Source organism: Aquarana catesbeiana, linkage group LG09 (genome assembly GCF_042186555.1).
Source record: "Aquarana catesbeiana isolate 2022-GZ linkage group LG09, ASM4218655v1, whole genome shotgun sequence".
NCBI lineage: Eukaryota > Metazoa > Chordata > Amphibia > Anura > Ranidae > Aquarana > Aquarana catesbeiana.
In genome coordinates, this window is record NC_133332.1 from 1,187,222 (window position 1) to 1,208,180 (window position 20,959).

At 48.2% G+C, this 20,959-nt stretch overlaps 1 protein-coding gene across 1 annotated transcript; it reads left to right on the forward strand.

Annotated features, from left to right (window-relative positions):
* Nucleotides 1-222: 222 nt before the first annotated feature.
* Nucleotides 223-19,920, forward strand: TENT5D (terminal nucleotidyltransferase 5D). The gene is made up of 3 exons (XM_073598048.1): nucleotides 223-968; nucleotides 7,632-7,717; nucleotides 17,874-19,920. Exon 3 carries the CDS (start codon nucleotides 17,895-17,897, stop codon nucleotides 19,065-19,067), a length of 1,173 nt encoding a protein of 390 aa, XP_073454149.1. The 5' UTR covers nucleotides 223-968; nucleotides 7,632-7,717; nucleotides 17,874-17,894; the 3' UTR covers nucleotides 19,068-19,920.
* Nucleotides 19,921-20,959: the final 1,039 nt, after the last annotated feature.

Consider the following 20,959-nt stretch of genomic DNA (forward strand, 5'->3'; position numbering starts at 1 on the left):
CCCCGTTGGCTCCTCTCCTCCTGGTAGGGTTTCCTCTTCTATAGAATTGAAGTCGGAGATGAGAGCGGTGGTCTCTGGAAGTGAGTTTCCCTCACTGATGAGTTCTTGGGGCTTCTCTCCTTCTTATTCCTCATTCATTTTCTCTCACTGATCCACCGTGAGTGAGTGACGTCACGTTTCCATGGAGATGTTATTACGCTACACAGGGAGGAGGGGGGGAGGATATTTCAGCACCACATCTCAGTGGATAGCACACTCTTCTCTCTCCAGATTCCATGCTGGAGCTCCAAATAGCGAGACCCCTTCATCTGCCCCTCAGCTGGAGGACAGCCTGGACTACAGAGGAGAACCCCGGCACTGGCCAGAGGGTAGAGAGCAACTGTGGCTGGAGAGTATAGAAGATCACCGGCCACTGGTGGGAGAGCATAGAAGATCACCGGCCACTGGTGGGAGAGTATAGAAGATCACCGGCCACTGGTGGGAGAGCATAGAAGATCACCGGCCACTGGTGGGAGAGCGTAGAAGATCACCGGCCACTGGTGGGAGAGTATAGAAGATCACCGGCCACTGGTGGGAGAGCATAGAAGATCACCGGCCACTGGTGGGAGAGCGTAGAAGATCACCGGCCACTGGTGGGAGAGTATAGAAGATCACCGGGCCACTGGTGGGAGAGCATAGAAGATCACCGGCCACTGGTGGGAGAGTATAGAAGATCACTGGCCACTGGTGGGAGAGCATAGAAGATCACCGGCCACTGGTGGGAGAGCATAGAAGATCACCGGCCACTGGTGGGAGAGCATAGAAGATCACCGGCCACTGGACACCACTGGTTGGGAACACCACCAGTTTGAAGACCAGGATTGTTGGCTTCAGACTGAAGAAGACCCCAGGACATCGGCTTAGAGGGGAGAAGATCATTGGTCGAGGACGTTACTGGCCACAGTGAGCGGAACCCACAGACCTCACAGGTAGGTGTCTGTATGTGACCATTCCTAGTATATGATTGAGGGCATCCAGTGCTCAGCACTCCTCACCATCCCTCCTCCTCACTCTGTACACAAGGCTGTACCTGGAAATTCCCAATCCTGTACTTACCTCTATATTGTGTACTTACCTCTATATCACCTACTTACCTCAACATCCTGTACTTACCTCTATATCCTGTACTTACCTCTATTGTGTACTTACCTCTATATTACCTACTTACCTCAATATCCTATACTTACCTCTATATCATCTACTTACCTCAATATCCTGTACTTACCTCTATATCATCTACTTACCTCAATATCCTGTACTTACCTCTATATCATCTACTTACCTCAATATCCTATACTTACCTCTATATCATCTACTTACCTCTATATCGTGTACTTACCTCTATGTCATCTACTTACCTCAATATCCTGTACTTACCTCTATATCATCTACTTACCTCAATATCCTGTACTTACCTCAATATCCTGTACTTACCTCTATATCATCTACTTACCTCAATGTCCTGTACTTACCTCTATATCCTGTACTTACCTCTATTGTGTACTTACCTCTATATTACCTACTTACCTCAATATCCTGTACTTACCTCAATATCCTGTACTTACCTCTATATCATCTACTTACCTCTATATCGTGTACTTACCTCTATATCATCTACTTACCTCAATATCCTGTACTTACCTCAATATCCTGTACTTACCTCTATATCATCTACTTACCTCAATATCCTGTACTTACCTCTATATCATCTACTTACCTCTATATTCTGTACTATTATCTGTAGCACTCAGCCAACCTCATACTGAGCTGATCCTCTGTATACAATGTGACGTCACACATCATTCTGTATACAATGTAACGTCACAATTCATTCTGTATATAATGTGACGTCACACATAACGCTGATTTATATATCATGCTCAGTGTACACAGCACTTATGTTGTACATCAGTCTCTGCCCCCAGGAGCTGACACTCCAATGTCCCTAACCCACATTCATACACATACAGGAGCCAATCAGCTCCCAGCATGTCTTTGTAGTGTGGGAGGAGCCCCACGCAGGCGCAGGGAGAACGTGCAGACTCCAGGCAGGTGGCGCTGTGGTTGGGATTGGAACCGAGGACCCTGGTGCTGCCGGGTGGAAGAGCGAACCACTCCGCCACCGTGCTGATCTCCGTCTCTCCACTACGGGATTACAGAATGATCTGAGGACGGGGGATTGTAGTTGGGGGGAGGGGAGAATGATGTAAGGAGGAACTCTGATAGGGACCCTGATATAAGGAGGAACTCTGATGGGGACCCTGATATAAGGAGGAACTCTGATAGGGACCCTGATATAAGGAGGAACTCTGATGGGGACCCTGATATAAGGAGGAACTCTGATAGGGACCCTGATATAAGGAGGAACTCTGATGGGGACCCTGATATAAGGAGGAACTCTGATAGGGACCCTGATATAAGGAGGAACTCTGATGGGGACCCTGATATAAGGAGGAACTCTGATAGGGACCCTGATATAAGGAGGAACTCTGATGGGGACCCTGATGTAAGGGGGAACTCTAATGGGGACCCTGATGTAAGGGGGGACTCTGAAGGGGACCCTGATGTAAGGGGGGACGCTGAAGGGGACCCTGATATAAGGAGGAACTCTGATAGGGACCCTGCTATAAGGAGGAACTCTGATGGGGACCCTGATATAAGGAGGAACTCTGATGGGGACCCTGATATAAGGAGGAACTCTGATGGGGACCCTGATATAAGGAGGAACTCTGATAGGGACCCTGCTATAAGGAGGAACTCTGATGGGGACCCTGATATAAGGAGGAACTCTGATGGGGACCCTGATATAAGGAGGAACTCTGAAGGGCACCCTGATGTAAGGGGGAACTCTGATGGGGACCCTGATATAAGGAGGAACTCTGATGGGGACCCTGATATAAGGAGGAACTCTGATAGGGACCCTGATATAAGGAGGAACTCTGATGGGGACCCTGATGTAAGGGGGAACTCTAATGGGGACCCTGATGTAAGGGGGGACTCTGAAGGGGACCCTGATGTAAGGGGGAACTCTAATGGGGACCCTGATGTAAGGGGGGACTCTGAAGGGGACCCTGATGTAAGGGGGGACTCTGAAGGGGACCCTGATATAAGGAGGAACTCTGATAGGGACCCTGATACAAGGAGGAACTCTGATGGGGACCCTGATATAAGGAGGAACTCTGATAGGGACCCTGATATAAGGAGGAACTCTGATAGGGACCCTGATATAAGGAGGAACTCTGATGGGGACCCTGATATAAGGAGGAACTCTGATAGGGACCCTGATATAAGGAGGAACTCTGATGGGGATCCTAATGTAAGGAGGAACTCTGATAGGGACCCTGATATAAGGAGGAACTCTGATGGGGATCCTAATGTAAGGAGGAACTCTGATAGGGACCCTGATATAAGGAGGAACTCTGATAGGGACCCTGATATAAGGAGGAACTCTGATAGGGACCCTGATATAAGGAGGAACTCTGATGGGGACCCTGATATAAGGAGGAACTCTGATGGGGACCCTGATATAAGGAGGAACTCTGATGGTGATCCTGATGTAAGGGGGAACTCTGAAGGGGACACTAATGTAAGGGGGAACTCTGATGGGGACTCTGATGTAAGGGGGAACTCTAATGGGGACCCTGATGTAAGGGGGGACTCTGATGGGGACCCTGATGTAAGGGGGAACTCTAATGGGGACCCTGATGTAAGGAGGGACTCTGAAGGGGACCCTGATGTTAAGGGGGAACTCTGATGGGGACCCTGATGTAAGGGGGGGGCTCTGATGGGGACCCTGATGTAAGGGGGAACTCTGATGGGGACCCTGATATAAGGAGGAACTCTGATAGGGACCCTGATATAAGGAGGAACTCTGATAGGGACCCTGATATAAGGAGGAACTCTGATGGGGACCCTGATATAAGGAGGAACTCTGATAGGGACCCTGATATAAGGAGGAACTCTGATGGGGACCCTGATATAAGGAGGAACTCTGATGGGGACCCTGATATAAGGAGGAACTCTGATGGTGATCCTGATGTAAGGGGGGACTCTGAAGGGGACCCTGATGTAAGGGGGAATTCTGATGGGGACCCTGATGTAAGGGGGGACTCTGAAGGGGACCCTGATGTAAGGGGGAATTCTGATGGGGACCCTGATGTAAGGGGGGACTCTGATGGGGACCCTGATGTAAGGGGGAATTCTGATGGGGACCCTGATGTAAGGGGGAATTCTGATGGGGACCCTGATGTAAGGGGGGACTCTGAAGGGGACCCTGATGTAAGGGGGAATTCTGATGGGGACCCTGATGTAAGGGGGGACTCTGATGGGGACCCTGATGTAAGGGGGAACTCTAATGGGGACCCTGATGTAAGGAGGAACTCTGATGGGGACCCTGATGTAAGGGGGGGCTCTGATGGGGACCCTGATGTAAGGGGGAACTCTGATGGGGACCCTGATGTAAGGGGGAACTCTAATGGGGACCCTGATGTAAGGGGGGACTCTGATGGGGACCCTGATGTAAGGGGGGACTCTGATGGGGACCCTGATGTAAGGGGGAACTCTGATGGGGACCCTGATGTAAGGGGGAACTCTGATGGGGACCCTGATGTAAGGGGGAACTCTAATGGGGACCCTGATGTAAGGGGGGACTCTGATGGGGACCCTGATGTAAGGGGGAACTCTGAAGGGCACCCTGATGTAAGGAGGAACTCTGATGGGGACCCTGATGTAAGGGGGAACCTGAAGGGGACCCTGATATAAGGGGGAACTCTGATGGGGACCCTGATGTAAGGGGGGGCTCTTATGGGGACCCTGATGTAAGGGGGGGCTCTTATGGGGACCCTGATGTAAGGGGGGCTCTAATGGCGACCCTGATGTGAGGGGGAACTCTGGTGGGGACCCTGATGTTAAGGGGAAATCTGATGGGGACCCTGATGTAAGGGGGGGCTCTTATGGGGACCCTGATGTAAGGGGGGCTCTAATGGCGACCCTGATGTGAGGGGGAACTCTGGTGGGGACCCTGATGTTAAGGGGAAATCTGATGGGGACCCTGATGTAAGGGGGTGCTCCTTTGGAGACCCTGATGTAAGAAGGAACCCTGATGGGGACCCTGATGTAAGGGGGAACTCTGATGGGGACCCTGATATAAGGAGGAATTCTGATGGGGATACTGATGTATTTGCGGGGAATCTGAAGGCCCCTCCTCCTCTTGGCTCTCTGGCAGGAAAGGGGTTAGAGAAAGGGGTAGAGAAATAGATTTGGGTGTCGTCAGCGTAGAGGTGGTATTGGAAGCCATGGGAGGCCATCAGCTGACCCAGGGAGGAGGTGTAGATTGAAAATAGGAGAGGTCCAAGAACAGAACCCTGAGGGACTCCAACAGAGAAATGAAGAGGAGAGGAGGAAGTAGAGTTGTAAGAAACACTAAAGGTGCGGTTGAATAAGTAGGAAGAGAACCAGCGAAGAGTACAGTCACTGACACCAAAGGCGTGGAGTTTTTTGAGGAGGAGGGGGTGGTCAACCGTATCAAAGTCAGCAGAGAGGTCCAGGAGTGAGAGTACAGAATAGTGTCGATTGGTTTTGGCCGTTAGTAGATCGTTTGTTAGTTTTAGGAGAGCAGTTTCTGTGGAGTGTTGAGGACGAAATCCAGACTGAAGTGGATCAAGAAGGCCATTATCAGCGAGGTGGTCGCTCAGTCGGTTGTAGACCAGACGTTCGAGGAATTTGGATAAAAAGGGGAGCAAGGAGGTGGGGCGTAGGTTGTTAAGATTGGATGGGTCCAGTGAGGGCTTTTTACGTATGGGGCTGACCAGTGCATGTTTTAGAGAGTTGGGGAAGATGCCAGAAGAGAGGGAGAGATTGAAGATGTGGGTTAGAGATTGTAGTATAGGGCCAGAGGGTGAAGGTAGCTTTTGTGAGGGAACGGGATCCAGAGGGCAGGTGGTAAGGTGGACATTAGCAAGTAGTTTAGCAACTTCATCTATAGTGGGCATGAAGTGTAAAGCGTTGAGGGTATCAGAACAGTAGAGATCTCCTCGCGAATTGTATCAATCTTCTGTTTGAAGTGATTGACGATCTCCTGGGCAGTGAGTGAGTTGGCGGGTGGAGGCGGTGGAGGATGAAGTAGAGAGTTGAAGGTAGAGAAGAGTTGACAGGGACAGGATAAGTTGCTAATGACAGTGATAAAATAGGTCTGCTTGGCAGTGAGGAGGCTGGAATTGTATTTTTGGAGGGCAGATTTATATTGGTTGAAATCTCTCTGGGACTTAGTCTTACGCCACAGGCACTCCAGAGCACGACTACGTTTTTTCAGACTTCTAGTATCATCTGTTTGCCAAGGTTGAAGGGGTCGGGGCCGGATTCTGTGTGTTGTGAGGGGGGCCAGTGAGTCCAGTGAGGCTAGAAGTGAGGTGCTATAGACAGAAGTGGCCAGGTTGGTGCAGGATAGGGGTGAGATTTTGTTGTAGAGGTTGTCGGTATCAGAGTAGAGAAGAGAAGGGTTGAGATGATGTAGGTTTCTGTGGGTAACTTTAAGGTGGTTGGAGGGAGAGGAGGTGGAGGAGAGGAAGAGAGTGAAACTAATAAGGTGGTGATCAGAGAGAGGGGATGGATAGTTGGAGAGGTTGCATGGAGTGCAAAGATGAGAGAACACGAGGTCAAGGATATTGCCTTCTGAGTGAGTTGGAGCATGTATCCACTGCTTCAGATCAAAGGAGGATGTTAGGCTGAGAAGTTTGGAAGTGGAAGGAGTGTTAGTATTAATAGGGATGTTGAAGTCCCCGAGAATGATTGTGGAGATTTCAGAAGAAAGAAAGTAGGGTAGCCAGGCAGAGAAGTCTTCAAGAAAGGCTGATACTGGTCCAGGGGGCCTGTAGATCACAGATATTCTTAGAGAAACTGGAGAGAAAAGGCGAATACAGTGTGCTTCGTAAGAGGAGAGTGACAGAGAGGGAGGTGGCTGAAGTACCTGAAAGGTGCTATGTGGGGCTAGAAGGATTCCGACACCTCCTCCCTTACGTCCGCTGGATCTGGGGGAGTGAGTCCAGAGAAGACCACCATGGGATAGGGCAGCAGAAGACGCAGTGTCGGATTCGTGGAGCCAGGTTTCGGTAATGGCGAGTGGGGTAGAGAAGAGGGGTGAAGGAGAGATAGTTTAAGGATAGAGGACAGAGCTGTCAAAGGGAGTGGGAGAGAATACATGTTACAAGGAGAAAGAGTAAAGGGGTAAACAAGGTCACCTGATGTCTGTCTGGTGTTTTTCAAAGTATATTCTTGTGTTCATTCACTTTGCGCATTCACTGAAGTGCAGAGTCAGAAGTGCTCCCACTTATAGAAATAGCCCCACTTTGAGAAAGAGCCCCAGTTGCAAATATGCCCCCTGCAAATGCTTCCCCCAAATTATGCTTATATTTATACTGATAGGGATGGAGGATGGGTGCATTTCAATTATCAATCAGGAGGTAATAAAGGTTGGCTGGTTAACAGGGCAAAAGTCTTACTTCAGAAACAGACTAGCAAGAGGGTACTAAATTTATTGGGCCATAATTTTGGGTATTTGGGTAATTTCATATTCTCCATTCTGTGTCTCCCTCCAGGTGGCTCCTCACGGTTCCCTCTACAATGACAATTTCCATTCTGTGAGAGATTCATGAGTGATCGGATTCCCATCTGTACCTTCAAGGTGAGTGACATCTCCCCCTCCCAATCATTGACAGTATTGCTCTTGGGTGAGGTCCAAGCACTCCACAGATAACAAAAAGCTGTGAGGTACAGAGCACCCTGTGCCACCGGACCACTTAGAGAAGGTATGAGCTCTGCACTGACCTGAGATATGGATCCAAACCATAAAATGGTAACCTTCCAGGTAGAGTTCTCCTTAAGAGTTGGATCAACATTTATGGTCAGCAGGTGGAGCTCATACATTCTCTATGGAGTGGGGGATGCAAGGAGACCTCAGATTAGACTTCCAGATTAATGGTGAAGTTGTATGAGGGTGCGAGTGATGAGGCTTTCATAAAGGAGTCAACATGAAGATGTCCAATAGAAGCATTATATGTCCAAAAGTATGTGAACCCCCCCCAATGATGGAGTTCAAGTGTCTCCAGTGAGGGGTCCTGGTAATAATCCATCACATAAAGACATTGTAGACAATTGTGTTTTTCCAACCTTGTGGTAACAGTTTGGTGAAGACCCTTTTCTGTTCCAGCATGACTGTGCCCCACTGCCCATAAAGACATGGGTTGACCAGTTTGGACTAGCTCCATAAAGACATGGGTTTACTAGTTTGGACCAGCTCCATAAAGACATGGGGTGACCAGCTCCATAAAGACATGGGTTTACCAGTTTGGACCAGCTCCATAAAGACATGGTGTGACTAGTTTGGACCAGCTCCATAAAGACATGGGGTGACCAGTTTGGACCAGCTCCATAAAGACATGGGTTGACCATTTTGGACCAGCTCAATAAAGACATGGGTTGACAAGTTTGGACCAGCTCCATAAAGACATGGGGTGACTAGTTTAGATCAGCTCCATAAAGACACTGGATGACCAGTGTGGACCCGATTCATAAAGACATGGGTTGACCAGTTTGGACCAGCTCCATATAGATATGGGTTGACAAGTTTGGACCAGCTCCATAAAGACATGGGTTGACCAGTTTGGACCAGCTAAATAAAGACATGGGTTGACCAGTGTGGACCAGCTCCATAAAGACATGGGTTGACCAGTATGGACCAGCTCCATAAAGAAATGGGGTGACCAGTTTGGACCAGCTCCATAAAGACATGGGGTGACCAGCTCCATAAAGACATGGGGTGACCAGCTCCATAAAGACATGGGGTGACCAGTGTGGACCAGCTCCAAAAAGACATGGGTTGACCAATTTGGACCAGCTCCATAAAGACATGGTGAGACCAGTTTGGACTAGCTCCATAAAGACATGGTGTGACCAGTTTGGACCAGCTCCATAAAGGCATGGGTTGACCAGCTTGGTGTGGAGGAACTCGAGTGTCCTGCACAGAGCCCTGACCTCATCCCTACTGAGCACCTTTGAGATTAATTGGAACACTGATGGTTAGACAGGTCTTCTCATCCAACATCAGTTCCTGACCTCACAAATGGGCACAGTTTCCCACAGACACCCTCCAAAATCTTGTGGAACCTTCCCAGAAGAGTGGAGGATGTTATAGCCACATAGAGGGGCCGCTTTATTTTAATGGCCATGGGGGGAGAGGCAGGGGCGTATCTGCCGCAAGGCAAACAAGTTGGCTGCGCTATAGCTAAATGACAGCTACAGCACTGTTGTCCAGTTCTGGGAGGGCATATAATCGGACACAGTTCCTCGCAGATCAGGGTAGAGAGACAATCACAGCTGATTACGATCTAATAACACTTGTCGGTTATCGGCTTTCCTTTCCTTGCGCTGTCACAGTGTGATGAGAGGAGAGCAGTAATCAGCAAGTGTAAAAGAGGACATTTGGTTATCAGTGCAGCTCCAACAGTACCCATCACTGCTGCCTATCAGTGCTGCCTATCAGTGCTACCCATCAGTGCCGCCTATCAGTGCTGCCTATCAGTGTCACCTATAAGTGCAGCCTATTAGTGCCCATCAGTGCTTCCAATCAGTGCCCATCAGTGCTGCCCATCAGTATTGCCAATCGGTGCCTCCTCATCAGTGCTGCCTATTAGTGCCCATCAGTGCCGCCTATTAGTGCCCATCAGTGCCGCCTATTAGTGCCCATCAGTGCAGCATATCAGTGCAGCTTCATCAGTACCCCCTCATCAGTGCCCACCAGTGCTGCCACATCCTCTGCCCCTGCTGACCCCGTTACATGTCCCACTGATCCCATCCTTTGCCCCGCTGACTGTGTTCTCTGCCCTGCTGACCCCGTCCTCCGCCCTGCTGACCCCGTCCTCTGCCCTGCTGACTCCGTCCTATGTCCCGCTGACCCCGTCCTATGTCCCGCTGACCCCGTCCTATGTCCCGCTGACCCCGTTCTATGTCTGGCTGACCCCGTTCTATGTCCCGCTGACCCCGTCCTCTGCCCTGCTGACCCCGTCCTCTGCCCTGCTGACCCCGTTCTATGTCCCGCTGATCCGTCCTATGTTTTGCTGACCCCGTCCGCTGCCCTGCTGACCCCGTCCTCTGCCCTGCTGACTCCGTCCTATGTCCCGCTGACCCCGTCCTATGTCCCGCTGACCCCGTCCTATGTCCCGCTGACCCCGTCCTCTGCCCTGCTGACCCCGTCCTCTGCCCTGCTGACCCCGTCCTATGTCCCGCTGACCCCGTTCTATGTCCCGCTGACCCCGTTCTATGTCCCGCTGACCCCGTCCTCTGCCCTGCTGACCCTGTCCTCTGCCCTGCTGACCCCGTTCTATGTCCCGCTGACCCCGTCCTCTGCCCTGCTGACCCCGTCCTATGTCCCGCTGACCCCGTCCTATGTCCCGCTGACCCCGTCCTCTGCCCTGCTGACCCTGTCCTCTGCCCTGCTGACCCCGTCCTCTGCCCTGCTGACCCCGTCCTATGTCCCGCTGACCCCGTCCTCTGCCCTGCTGACCCCGTCCTCTGCCCTGCTGACCCCGTCCTATGTCCCGCTGACCCCGTTCTATGTCCCGCTGACCCCGTTCTATGTCCCGCTGACCCCGTCCTCTGCCCTGCTGACCCCGTCCTCTGCCCTGCTGACCCCGTTCTCTGTCCCGCTGACCCCGTCCTCTGCCCTGCTGACCCCGTCCTCTGCCCTGCTGACCCCGTCCTATGTCCCGCTGACCCCGTCCTATGTCCCGCTGACCCTGTTCTAGGTCCCACTGACCCCGTCCTCTGCCCTGCTGACCCCGTCCTCTGCCCTGCTGACCCCGTCCTCTGCCCTGCTGACCCCGTTCTATGTCACGCTGACCCCATCCTATGTGCTTCTGACCCCGTCCTCTGCTCCATTGACCACATATGTGACACTTGGTCAAATCATGTCTCAGGGTCTGATGAGGAAGCCACAACTGTTCACTGTGAGCGGCTGCAGCTTCCTCATCAGATCCTGAGACAAGAATGGTATACCGTGGCCAGGGTGGGACAAATTTAGATGGGGGGCGCCCGATTTTAGTCTTGCCTAGGGCAGCACAAAACCAAAACACACCACTGCTAGTTAGGAATGAAGAAATGCATTGCATTTTAAAGAATGAAAGCCAATGTGAATAAGTACAGATAGGAAGAAGCAGAGTGCAGGTCATACAGCTCTCAGGATAAAGGAGTTACTGTATTATAGCAGATTAGAATATAATCTATAAGGTTAGAGCAATCTATATCTGATAACCTGCTAATCAGCATTAATCAATGCTGTATGAATGGCTACGCTATGACCCCGACCTTCCTACAGCCATACATCTTACTATGGACAATAAGTAAAGTTCTTATAGAAGACAATTCTTTGCCCTAGTTCTTCTGCCGGCAAGCGTTGGGGCCCAGTCTTTACGGTGGTGCACATAATGACAGAGCCCAGTAAAGTCTGCATGTAGTTGTAAAGGCTGCTAGTTAGATATGTAGTCTGTAGGTGGTCAGTCTCTGCTATCAGCGATGGGTCAAAAGTGCCCTCTTACCAGTCCAGGAGATATAGCCGCTTTAATTCCGTTGCCCAGGTCATGGTCTGCTTCAGTATCCAGACTTCAATCCTCAGCACATTGCAAGTTCACCTTCCGCTCTCTAGTTTAGGCCGCAGGCTTGTATCAGGTGGGCACACACTCAGATGGATCGATGTTGTGACAGACCCCTGTACTCAAGAATAGTATGTCCGCTTCCCTTGTCCGGTACCAGCATGATCCAAGGTTCCTCAGCCCACCCAGTCACTTGTTGAGACATCAGTGTAGGGTGAAAACATAAGACTGTTTTTTTAAACACAGGCACAAAGAGATATACACTGAGGGGACAATCCCCTCTTCTTTGTATAATGACACGGGGTGGGGGAAACTTTACCTCCTCCAGTAACATGACACACCGGTATATTCAACTATCCAGCAGTAGAGCGTCTTTAGGAGGGCCTGCTAGAGAACCCCCCCCGTAGCATCTAATCCACATACACATATACATCCCATAATACTTTGCTACCAAGGCAGACAGAAACAATAGAACAATGGGATACAGGTACTTAACGAACACATAACAACCCCCACCCCACCTCAAACTATCTAGCAATGGTCTGAGAGGAAAGGTGGACTTTATCTTTATATATTCTTGAGGGATATTGTTCAGAAATATTACTGTCCCAAGTGAAGGAGCCCCTTCATTCCTTCATCACAAACCACGCATATAAGACCCTGGATAACAGGGGTATAAGGAAATGCTGAGTCCAATGTGGTTGTACGGTGAATCTGATTAGTGCAGACCAGACTGAGGTTCTCGGTCACCCTGTGCCCTTAATAGACACGGCGTGACTTACACATAGGAGGGGCCAGGGGAATTGGACAAGGAGATTCCAGAGCTTTCCAAGGTAAGCTGGGTTCCACAAGTCCCCCGCCCAAAGTGACTCCCGTCACAGATCTGCTCACTCTGGTCCCCTTGCAGAGAGAGGAAGAATCTCCAAACTTCAGCCTGAGAAAATACAGCCCTTTCTTCTTCTCACTACAATCCCTCTCTGGGAATTGTAGTTCCCCGTCCATTCATTGTCATAGCAGAGTTCCCTTCTTAAACTACATCTCCCATGGTTCACTGCTAACAACAATCAAGTCTCTTGAGCTCCTTCCGCTTGTCAGCTCCCCCTGGTGGATGGAGGTGAGGTAGTGTTAGCCCATTCAGCCAGGAATGCAATGCACCTCAGTGACCTGAATCACTTTTCTGTCTCTAGCCAATCACCTGCCTACATTTTTATTATAATATATATTTAAATATTATTATTCAGGATTTATACAGTGCCAAAATATAAAGGGAGACAATAATACGGCTACAATAAAGGAAAACAGGTGTGTAGGTGCTACAACCTTCCCACAATGCATCAGTTCAATATATTTATATGCAGTTTTAGTTTTGAATTCACTCTAAAACATTCATCTTAGTGAATTGCCCCTCCCGTGTTCACCGGTCCTGGCTCCACCCCCTCATCAGAGGTTTTATGTGTGGGATTTATTGTAGGGGGTTATGTGATGGACTCACCCGGGACAGGGGCTTTTGGAGGGGACTGAATTCCAGCCTCTTCTCTACTGATTATGGGCCCTGGCATTTGGGGGAATGGTGCTCTTTGTGAGCTGTATTCCTGGGGACCCTTGAGGTGGTGTTACTTTGGATTCAGGTCCATGTCCCCCAAGACACACAGACTCTGGGGACCCTTTATATGCCATATTAGAAATAGTGACTGATTCATACTGTTAGAAGATGCTGATGTCATCAACTCCAGCCACCTGTCTGTCTGTTGTCTGCTATGATGTAAATAAGTCTAGTGTGGCTTCTAAGAGTCTTTCACCAATTGTTGTTTGTGTTCATTATCTCTGCTATTGTATGAAGGAGTTCTGTGTTGATATTTATGATAATCTGTATTGTATAGTTGGTGAGCTAGGAGATGTCAAGGCTGCCCTGAAAGGTCATATCTCTGAGTCACCTGTCTGGTTAAATGATTAGTTAATTAGCTCATGTTAATTAGGTTTCTGGTTCCATTTTGTATTGTCATCCTGCTGTATATATTTGTGTGAGATCTCAAATAAAGGAAGCTATTCCTGATGTACTCCTAGACTGGTGTTGTCTGGATCTTGGGGTTCCTATAGCCAGATCCATTGGTCTCGTGTTCCAGGACTTAGGAAGCGGTATACTGATGGAAGCACTCAAGCGGAGTGTGGGATGTTCCGTTACAGGGATTGTATGGGATTGTATGGGATTGTATGAGATTGTTTGGGATTGTATGTATGGGATTGTATGTATGGGATTGTTTGGGATTGTATGTATGGGGTTGTATGTATTGGATTGTATGGGATTGTATGTATGGGGTTGTATGTATTGGATTGTATGGGATTGTATGTATGGGGTTGTATGTATTGGATTGTTTGGGATTGTATGTATGGGGTTGTATGTATTGGATTGTATGGGATTGTATGTATGAGATTGTATGTATGGGATTGTATGGGATTGTATGTATGGGATTGTATGTATGGGGTTGGATGGGATTGTATGTATGGGATTGTATGTATGGGGTTGGATGGGATTGTATGTATGGGATTGTATGTATGGGATTGTTTGGGATTGTATGTATGAGATTGTATGTTTGGGATTGTATGGGATTGTATGTATGGGATTGTATGTATGGGGTTGTATGAGATTGTATGTATGGGATTGTATGTATGGGGTTGGATGGGATTGTATGTATGGGGTTGGATGGGATTGTATGTATGGGGTTGGATGGGATTGTATGTATGGGGTTGGATGGGATTGTATGTATGAGATTGTATGTATGGGGTTGGATGGGATTGTAGGTATGAGATTGTATGTATGGGGTTGGATGGGATTGTATGTATGAGATTGTTTGGGATTGTATGTATGGGATTGTATGTATGGGATTGTTTGGGATTGTATGGGATTGTTTGGGATTGTATGTATGGGGTTGGATGGGATTGTATGTATGAGATTGTATGTATGGGATTGTATGTATGGGATTGTTTGGGATTGTATGTATGGGATTGTATGTTTGGGATTGTATGTATGGGGTTGGATGGGATTGTATGGGGTTGTTTGGGATTGTATGTATGGGATTGTTTGGGATTGTATGTATGGGATTGTAGGTATGGGATTGTATGTATGAGATTGTATGTATGGGGTTGGATGGGATTGTATGTATGAGATTGTATGTATGGGGTTGGATGGGATTGTATGTATGGGATTGTTTGGGATTGTATGTATGAGATTGTATGTATGGGGTTGTATGTATGGGATTGTAGGTATGAGATTGTATGTATGGGGTTGTATGTTTGGGATTGTAGGTATGAGATTGTATGTTTGGGATTGTATGGGATTGTATGTATGGGATTGTATGTATGAGATTGTATGTATGGGGTTGGATGGGATTGTATGTATGAGATTGTATGTATGGGATTGTATGTATGGGATTGTATGGGATTGTATGTATGGGATTGTATGTTTGGGATTGTATGGGATTGTATGTATGGGATTGTATGTATGAGATTGTATGTATGGGGTTGGATGGGATTGTATGGGATTGTATGTATGGGATTGTATGTATGAGATTGTATGTATGGGGTTGGATGGGATTGTATGGGATTGTATGTATGGGATTGTATGTATGGGATTGTATGTATGGGGTTGGATGGGATTGTATGTTTGGGATTGTATGGGATTGTATGTATGGGATTGTATGTATGAGATTGTATGTATGGGGTTGGATGGGATTGTATGTATGAGATTGTATGTATGGGATTGTATGTATGGGATTGTTTGGGATTGTATGTATGGGGTTGGATGGGATTGTATGTATGAGATTGTATGTATGGGGTTGGATGGGATTGTATGTATGGGATTGTATGTATGGGATTGTATGTATGGGATTGTATGTATGGGGTTGGATGGGATTGTATGTATGAGATTGTATGTATGGGATTGTATGTATGGGATTGTATGTATGGGGTTGGATGGGATTGTATGTATGAGATTGTATGTATGGGATTGTTTGGGATTGTATGTATGGGGTTGGATGGGATTGTATGTATGAGATTGTATGTATGGGGTTGGATGGGATTGTATGTATGGGATTGTATGTATGGGATTGTATGTATGGGATTGTATGTATGGGGTTGGATGAGATTGTATGTATGGGGTTGTATGGGATTGTATGTATGGGGTTGGATGGGATTGTATGTATGGGGTTGGATGGGATTGTATGTATGGGATTGTATGTATGGGGTTGGATGGGATTGTATGTATGGGGTTGGATGGGATTGTATGTATGGGGTTGGATGGGATTGTATGTATGGGATTGTATGTATGGGGTTGTATGGGATTGTATGTATGGGGTTGGATGGGATTGTATGTATGGGATTGTATGTATGGGGTTGGATGGGATTGTATGTATGGGATTGTATGTATGGGGTTGGATGGGATTGTATGTATGGGGTTGGATGGGATTGTATGTATGAGATTGTATGTATGGGGTTGTATGAGATTGTATGTATGGGGTTGGATGGGATTGTATGTATGGGATTGTATGTATGGGGTTGGATGGGATTGTATGTATGGGGTTGGATGGGATTGTATGTATGGGGTTGTATGAGATTGTATGTATGGGGTTGTATGGGATTGTATGTATGGGGTTGGATGGGATTGTATGTATGGGGTTGGATGGGATTGTATGTATGGGATTGTATGTATGGGGTTGTATGGGATTGTATGTATGGGGTTGGATGGGATTGTATGTATGGGGTTGGATGGGATTGTATGTATGGGGTTGGATGGGATTGTATGTATGGGATTGTATGTATGGGGTTGGATGGGATTGTATGTATGGGGTTGGATGGGATTGTATGTATGGGGTTGGATGGGATTGTATGTATGGGGTTGGATGGGATTGTATGTATGGGGTTGGATGGGATTGTATGTATGGGGTTGGATGGGATTGTATGTATGGGATTGTATGTATGGGGTTGGATGGGATTGTATGTATGGGGTTGGATGGGATTGTATGTATGGGGTTGGATGGGATTGTATGTATGGGATTGTATGTATGGGGTTGGATGGGATTGTATGTATGGGGTTGGATGGGATTGTATGTATGGGGTTGGATGGGATTGTATGTATGGGGTTGTATGTATGGGGTTGTATGGGATTGTATGTATGGGGTTGTATGTATTGGATTGTATGGGATTGTATGTATGGGATTGTATGTATGGGATTGTATGGGATTGTATGTATGGGGTTGGATGGGATTGTAGGTATTTCCTTCCATACATTGTTGTGATGCGGTTTTTTCCTCGATCGGTTGTCAGTTGGCGGATGGTTGGCTGGAAGGTTCTCAGGCCGCCTACACTGATCATTATGTGTATTTCCATCGTCTCCAGGGATCGAGGTGCCCCCAAAGCCCCGAGGTCTGACAGATTGTGCGGCCTTTCTCATTAACATGTAATTATCCAGTTAACAAGGCTGCGTACATCTGGGAGACGATCGTGTTGTTTCTATACTGTCACTCGTCCCTGCGGGCGGACGCCCACTTTAATTCTATTTCTCGGCTTCTCTCGGCTCAGATATTATTAACGTTCTCCGAGCGGCAGAATGATTCTTATTGATCTCTCTAAACTACGGAGGCTTCAGGACTGTTTGTTGGCTGAAAAGTTTTGCAGCTCATATGTGTCACCCGGCGGGATCCATTCCACTTCCTGTCCCTGGTAACCAGACAGGAAGTGAGGGGGAATCTTATCAATGGGGTCACTGATTATAGAAACCCAAAAGAACTTCCGCCCTTTTCTGCTCCTTAAAAGACAGAAACAACGTTTTGTCTGGAGCTGGGATTGGATAAAAATTTAAAGGAAGTATAAAAGTAAAATCATAGAATTGCTAGATAAGTAATTGTGTTCAGAGATGTCATGACATCACTGGGCTCATCAATGACGTAACACAATGACAGGACGGTGAGATTGCAGCAAGACAAGGATAGGGGATCTGATTGCATGCATCCGGTTCATTCTGTGTTTAGATCTTGATTGGTTCAGTACAGGACGGAGTATTTCATGTTATGATGAAGAGCATAATGTCGTATGTTAGACTTTTATACTCTGCAACTAACAGCTTCATGAACATTCATGATTGTAGAACGTGTCCTTAAAACCGTTGACTTATTCTTAACCAAATATCTTTGTTTCCCGCAGTTGACCCGCTGACCGTACACCATGGCCGACAAATCCGAGTGCAGATTCAGCAATCTGACGGAGGATCAGATCACTATCCTTGACCAGGTCCTGTCGGAGGTGACTCCAATCCACGGACGGGGCAACTTCCCCACCATGGAAGTCAAGCCCAAGGACATTATCCGCATGGTGAAGGACCAACTGGCCCAAAAAGACATCGCCATACGGGATATTCGCTTGAACGGATCTACGGCCAGCCACATCCTCATGCAGCAAAATGGCACGAGCTGCAAAGACCTGGATATTATTTTCGGCGTGGAGCTTCCGGGGGAACCAGCCTTCCAGACGGTTAAAGATATCGTTTTGGATTCTCTCTTGGATTTCCTTCCAAAGTGCGTCAACAAAGAGAAGATCACAGCTCTGACCATGAATGAAGCCTACGTCCAGAAGATGGTGAAGGTCTACACCGACCAGGACCGTTGGAGTCTCATTTCCTTGTCCAACAACAGCGGGAAGAACGTGGAGCTGAAGTTTGTCCATTGTTTGCGGAGACAGTTTGAATTCAGTGTTGACTCTTTTCAGATCGTCCTGGATACCATCCTGGACATTTATGCAGAAAAAGACGGTGAGCTGAGCTTGGATTCGTACCCGACCGTCCTGGCGGAGAGCATGTACGGGGACTTTAACGAGTCGATGGAGCACCTGAAAGGTAAACTGATAGCGACCAGGAATCCAGAGGAGATCCGCGGGGGAGGGCTTCTGAAATACTCCAACCTCCTAGTACGGGACTACAAACCGACCAGCGAGACGGAGCTCAAATCCTTGGAGCGTTACATGTGTTCCCGGTTCTTCATTGACTTTCCCGACGTGGCGGAACAGCAAAGGAAAATCGAGTCTTACCTGCGCAACCACTTTATTGGCGAGGAGAAAAGCAAGTACGACTATCTGATGACTCTGCGCTCCGTGGTGAATGAAAGCACAGTCTGCCTTATGGGACACGAGCGCAGACAGACGCTGAACATGATCACCATCCTGGCGCTGAAAGTCCTGGGGGAGCAAAATATCATCCCCAACGCCGCAAACGTTACTTGTTACTACCAACCGGCCCCTTACATGAGCGACAGGAACTTCAGTAACTACTACATCCCTCAGGGCCAGACCATCTACTACCAGCCCTTCCAGTTCCACATACACATGCAGAGTGGCCTCGTGTAGCGCCCCCTGGTGTCACATGGTGGTGAAGCAAAGGCCTCTGCAGGAGAAAACTCCAAACTCTCCTGTAACGTGACTACTTGTTGTACAAAGTATTGTGTAAATACTTAAGTATTTATTAATCTGATTGTGGCGTTTGTCGCTAATTTCCATTTCTCCCATACGAGATGTTAATGTCATTACTGCGCAGAAATGCGGCTATTGATACTGTGACCAGAGCGCAAAAAAATAATTGATATTTGATTGTCCTATGAGTAGCATAGTACCAACGTTAACGTGCCATAAAAAGGGACACGAGGGTTATATGACGTTATATGAAGGTGTGTCTCTGGCAGTCCTTGGCTCTCCGGCATTAGAGCTGTTTTGTAAAAATGGCGACCGGTAAAGAACAGCCAGAGACTTAGGGGTGACTCTTCCTTGGGGGGGGGACTTTATGTCAGAGCAGAGACCAAGGAAGTGCAGCAACCTGTACCCTCCAATCACAAGCAGGATTTCAGAAGTACACTACTGGAAGCTGCTCTGTGATTGGTGCTTATAAAATCCTTCATACCATTGCTTTGTGCTGAACTCTATTTACAGGAACTCTGTTTTATATTGGTTGGAGTGAGGCAAGATTTGGTCCCTTGTTGGGTCTACTTCAGATTGTGAGTTTTCTCAGTACCAATTCCACTAGAACAGACGAGGTCCTCCACACACTGAACGTCTGGTGTCCCCTGACTGTTCTCCATGTAATCATTGAGAGGCTCCAACCAGGACAGACGGGCTCCTCCACACACTGAACATCTGGTGTCCCCCGTCTGTTCTCCATGTAATCATTGAGAGGCTCCAACCAGGACAGACGGGCTCCTCCACACACTGAACATCTGGTGTCCCCCGTCTGTTCTCCATGTAATCATTGAGAGGCTCCAACCAGGACAGACAGGCTCCTCCATACACTGAACGTCTGGTGTCCTCTCTCTGTTCTCCATGTAATCATTGAGGGGCTCCAACCAGGACAGACAGGCTCCTCCATACACTGAACGTCTGGTGTCCTCTCTCTGTTCTCCATGTAATCATTGAGGGGCTCCCACCAGGACAGACGGGCTCCTCCACACACTGAATGTCTGGTGTCCCCCGTCTGTTCTCCATGTAATCATTGAGGGGCTCCAACCAGGGCAGACGGGCTCCTCCATACACTGAACGTCTGGTGTCCCCTCTCTGTTCTCCATGTAATCATTGAGGGGCTCCAACCAGGACAGACAGGCTCCTCCACACACTGAATGTCTGGTGTCCCCCGTCTGTTCTCCATGTAATCATTGAGGGGCTCCAACCAGGACAGACAGGCTCCTCCACACACGGAATGTCTGGTGTCCCCTCTCTGTTCTCCATGTAATCATTGAGGGGCTCCCACCAGGACAGACGGGCTCCTCCATACACTGAACATCTGGTGTCCCCTGACTGTTCTCCATGTAATCATTGAGGGGCTCCAACCAGGACAGACGGGCTCCTCCATACACTGAATGTCTGGTGTCCCCTCTTTGTTCTCCATGTAATCATTGAGGGGCTCCCACCAGGACAGACGGGCTCCTCCATACACTGATTGTCTGGTATCCCCTTTCTGTTCTCCATTTATTCATTGAGGGGCTCCAACCAGGACAGACGGGCTCCTCCATACACTGAATGTCTGGTGTCCCCTCTCTGTTCTCCATGTAATCATTGAGGGGCTCCCACCAGGACAGACGGGCTCCTCCATACACTGATTGTCTGGGGTCCCCGCTCTGTTTTTCATGTAATCATTGAGGGGCTCCAACCAGGACAGATGATGGCATAATAATGGATCCAACCTTGTCACACTCCACCCAAAACTAATATAATAAGTTTCAGGTAACATTCCATGCCGAGTCTGATGTTGTGAA